The 4,601-nt window shown below is 35.9% G+C and overlaps 1 protein-coding gene across 1 annotated transcript; it reads right to left on the reverse strand.

Annotated features, from left to right (window-relative positions):
- Positions 1-1,107: 1,107 nt before the first annotated feature.
- On the reverse strand, positions 1,108-3,088 carry LOC131035188 (heat shock cognate 70 kDa protein 2). Its single transcript, XM_059216850.1, is given in 3 exon segments — positions 1,108-2,957; positions 2,959-2,979; positions 2,981-3,088. Coding segments are annotated over 3 exon segments (1,851 nt in total). The 3' UTR covers positions 1,108-1,235.
- Positions 3,089-4,601: the final 1,513 nt, after the last annotated feature.

Here is a 4,601-nt window from a genome sequence, read left to right on the forward strand (position 1 = left end):
AAAATTGATGAAAACATTTCATCAAAGTCTCCAAATTGGTTGTGTTCAACTCTTACAATGTAAATTAATAAATAATAAGTTAATATTTATTCTCGTATTTTTTTTCTAGTAACAAATAATAAGTTTAGAGTTAGTCACCCATGTAGTTTGGGGTACTTTTTAAATCTCATGGGAACACAATGCTATAATAGCATTTGCATGTCTGTATTTATCCCAAATAAATCTGAAATCAATTAACAATATTTTTACTCTCCAACATGTGCAAATATGTTTCTTAAAAATACAATCAAGACAATTGTAGATAATTGTATGGGTACACCAAAGTGTGTGGGAGCCGAGTTTAGGCAAAGGAAAAAGTAGATGGGAGTGTATGGAGAAAAATAAAGAATATCTTCTATATGAAGAGAAGACAAAGAGCGAACAACTTCAAACACACATTAAGGTTTGATTTTTATACTTTAAAATGTTAAAGAGTTAACTAATATTCTTTAGATTTGATATGTTGCTTAGTGTGTGGGGTTTAAGACAGACAAAGAGGTAAGAGCCAGCCATGTATGAACCGGGGTGCATAGGAAGAAATAACAGAGGTTGGGCTATTTGTGAACTTCGAATGGTGAAGAGAGCATAGTGTTTAAAAAGAGAAACGAAGAAGGAAAGTTGTGTGAGAGCCGGGAGGAGAGGCCTGTGAGAAAATTATGTAATGTGATTACAAATCTGTTCTGTTTTGTTAATAAATATGTTTTCTGTATGTTGCAATCTAATTTTGTATGAAAGTTTTAAGTAAGAGCAGAGAGTCTCTGCTGTATGAAAATTTGTGAGTTGTTGCAGGAGAGATTTTCTTTTCTTCTTGCATCAATAATTCAAGATAAGAATGAATTCGTTCAATTCTCTTTTTTTCTCCATAAAAACTGCCTTCAAATTTGGCAAAATCTTATTCATATTGTTTTATTAAAAATAGAAATTAGAAACCGCACATAACTCATCCACATTCCAGACTAGTTTATGCACAAGATAAGAAACAAGATAACTGCAATGAATATATAATTATTATAATCTATAGAGATATTGCTTTAACATCAAATTGCGCTAAGGAAAACCAAGAGGAAATATCGTATTCACTGGCGAAGATTAGAGAGATCATGAACCTGGTTTTTCTTACATAAAAAATACAAAAAAAGTTCTATCGTTTGTACTATTATTCGACTAGTTGAGTTCAATCTTTTTCAATCCTCTGATTAAATAAACTTAAACCGCTTGGGGGAAGACAAACACAGGCATTTCAATTCCAATTCTTTCAATTTATCTTGCAGTTCAACCACTGTCACAGTGTCGTTGTCCTTTAACCATTCCTCAACTGCAGTGATAGTTGATATAAGATCTTCTGCAACATCAGCGTCCATAGAATCTTCACTCTTTGCTTTCATCGCCCTCTTTTTCATGTTTGACACGTAACATTCAAGGGCGTTTTTGGCAACATGTTTTTCCCTCGCTTCTTCGTCTTCCTTGCAGAATTTTTCTGCGTCCGCTATCATTTTATCAATCTCTTGAATGCTCAGTCTCCCACCTTCATTACTAATGGTAATCGCATTTCTTGCTCCACTTCCCCTGTCGTGGACTGAAACGTTCAGAATTCCATCTGCGTCCACTTCAAAGCAAACTTTAATACTTGGCACTCTAGCCGGGGCAGCGGGAATCCCTCTCAATACAAATTTTCCTAGAAGATCGTTGTCTGCAACCAGAGGTCTTTCACCTTCGTGAACTAGAAAAGCTACAGATGTCTGATCGTCATATGCTGTGGTTACGGATGTCTCCTTCCGAGTGGGAAGTGCAGTATTTCGCGGAACAACTACCAACATAACACCATTAGACACTGAGATTCCAAGACTCAAAGGCGTGACATCAACCATGACAATGTGAACGTCCTCCTTGTTGAGCACAGCTGCCTGAAGCGCAGCACCATAGGCTACTGCTTCGTCCGGATTTACAGCTCTGCACAGCTCCTTCCCAACGAAGAAATCTCTGACCATTTCCTGCACCTTTGGTATTCTTGAGGAACCCCCTACTAATACAATATCTTCAATTTGGCTCTTACTTCTTAACTTGCAACCTGCCACGCATCTCTTCACAACTTCCATGCACTTCTCAAATAAATCAAAGTTGAGCTCTTCAAACTTTGCTCTCCTGATCTTCAAGAAAAAATCATATCCTTCGTAGAGACCGTCAATATCAATTACAGTCTCTACCACTGAGGACAAATTTCTCTTTGCCCTCTCACACTCTGAACGCAGTCGCCGAAGAGCTTTGGCATTCACACATAAATTTGGACTGTACAACTTGTTGAAGTGTTGGACACAGTAGTCGAGCATCCTATTGTCAAAATCTTCACCTCCCAAATGTGCCTCTCCCCCAACTGCTTTCACCTCAAATTTGCGTTTTTGAACTACAACAATAGAAACATCAAAAGTACCTCCACCAAGGTCAAACACCAGAATATGTTTCTTCTCTTCCTCAGCTCTACCAAAGCCGTAAGTCATGGCTGCGGCAGTCGGCTCATTGATGATCCGCATTACATTTAGACCTGCAATCCGGCCAGCGTCTTTAGTCATCTTCCTTTGGGAGTCACTGAAGTAGGCAGGCACCGTAATAACTGCATTTTTCACCTCACTTTCTAGATACTGTTCAGCTGTAGTTTTCACTTTCATTAAAACCATGGATGAGATTTCCTCAGGCGCAAACAGTTTCTTCTGAACCTTGTAATTCACTTCAATCATTGGCTTGTCATTTTTCTGTGAAACAACTCTGAAAGGCCACAGTTTCATGTCGGCCTGGACAGAGGAATCAGTATATCGCCTTCCTATAAGTCTTTTCATATCGAAGGCGGTGTTAAGAGGATTAGAAGAAATTTGAAACTTGGCAGCGTCTCCAACAAATCTCTCTTCAGGTGTGAAAGCAACCATTTGAAGGAGTAATTCTATTTCCTTTGGTCATTAACAATGATTTCCACTCTGTCATTCTGCCATACTCCCACGCAGCTATAAGTTGTTCCCAGATCAATGCCGATGGCTTTCTCCTTTCTCTTTCCTTCCATTTGCTTTCCCACTCTTTCTATATCTGCTGGTTGAATAAAATGACAAAATTCTCTACAACAAATGGCCTTTCTCAGTCAGCTGAGAGCCCTGTTTTTATTTAAACTATCAAATTGAAACTTGCAACAGAAAGGCCGATAAGCCAAGTCTACTGCCACCGACTTCTGATATCGTCAATAAGATTTTCCAAGATTCATTTTCTGTAGATGTCATAAGTATAGTTAACAAACACATTATCATGACATATAAACATGATATGTGAATAAAGAAAGAATGGCGTCGGTAATAAGCCACTGGCCATAAACGAATTGGAAATGAGATAATAGCAATTCCCCATAAATGATTTCTAAATGCGATAATAATGTACACGAGTAAACCAAACAATATTCTAGGATTAGGCAACAATATTCTGAGATGTTTGAGTAATTTTGGTTCAATAAGTTGTATTTACAGAATACACATCAAATAGAAACAAATAGTTTGATTAACATAGAATCTATATTAGAAATCCACATGTTACTGGCAATGTCAAATAATAATATATAATTGTTGAAATGATAATATTTTCTAGATAGTTAGAAATATATATGTTAAATTAATTTGGTTTCACTAATATTATAAAATTAAGAAAATAAAATAAGTCATACATAGCTTCAAACTTGATGCTAATGATTGAATAATAAAAAAACAATTAATATATTCAGTAGTAAATAATGTTGATGTAACATTTTAGTGTAGTCATCTATTTTCTTCTATTTTCCTTTTCATAAATTAAATAAAAAATATAAAAATTGGACATTTGGCTAAATTTTCAACTCATGCAATATATTAAATTAAGAACAACACAACAAAAAAATTGTAAGCATGACAATCGATTTCAAGAAAATAGTGTTAAATCAAGGCAAGAAAAAACTCGGATGATTAACTTGGGCATTAAGTACACATGGTAAACCAATGTTCAATATTTTTTAAATGAGTTTTAAAACTACTATGTATGTTAAATTTGAACTCCTATTATTGCAAACCCTATTTTCAACTACCAAACCCTAGATGTCCAAGGGGTTGAGCTTAGTTGGTTAAAGCATTGATTTCTCAATGTGGAGACCCAAGTTCAACTCCCATGCGGGACACCTTTGTGTAGAATTCTAAGTTGTGACTCTTGGTCTTCCATTGGTTGTATTTGTCTCATTGTTTAAAGTGGATTTCTAAGTTGTGACCCTTGGTCTTCCAATTGTTGTTTCTAGTTTGGTGCTCGAAAGGAGCTAGTATTTGTAATAAGTTTGCTTGATGGAGCTGGTATTTGTAATAAGTTTAAACTTGCACAAGAGCTCAATGGGGATACTTGCACAAGAGCTCAATGGGGAATGGATGTGGTTGTGATGATGTTGAGCTATGATGTAAAGATAAAAGCTAAAATGTAAGTATACTCCAAATGCTTAATTGCTTGATGAGTTGATATGATGGAATGAGAGGGAGAGACTCCTTTAATAGAGATCATCTAAGAAATGGATGGTT

This window comes from Cryptomeria japonica, chromosome 2 (assembly GCF_030272615.1).
Source record: "Cryptomeria japonica chromosome 2, Sugi_1.0, whole genome shotgun sequence".
Classification (NCBI taxonomy): domain Eukaryota; kingdom Viridiplantae; phylum Streptophyta; class Pinopsida; order Cupressales; family Cupressaceae; genus Cryptomeria; species Cryptomeria japonica.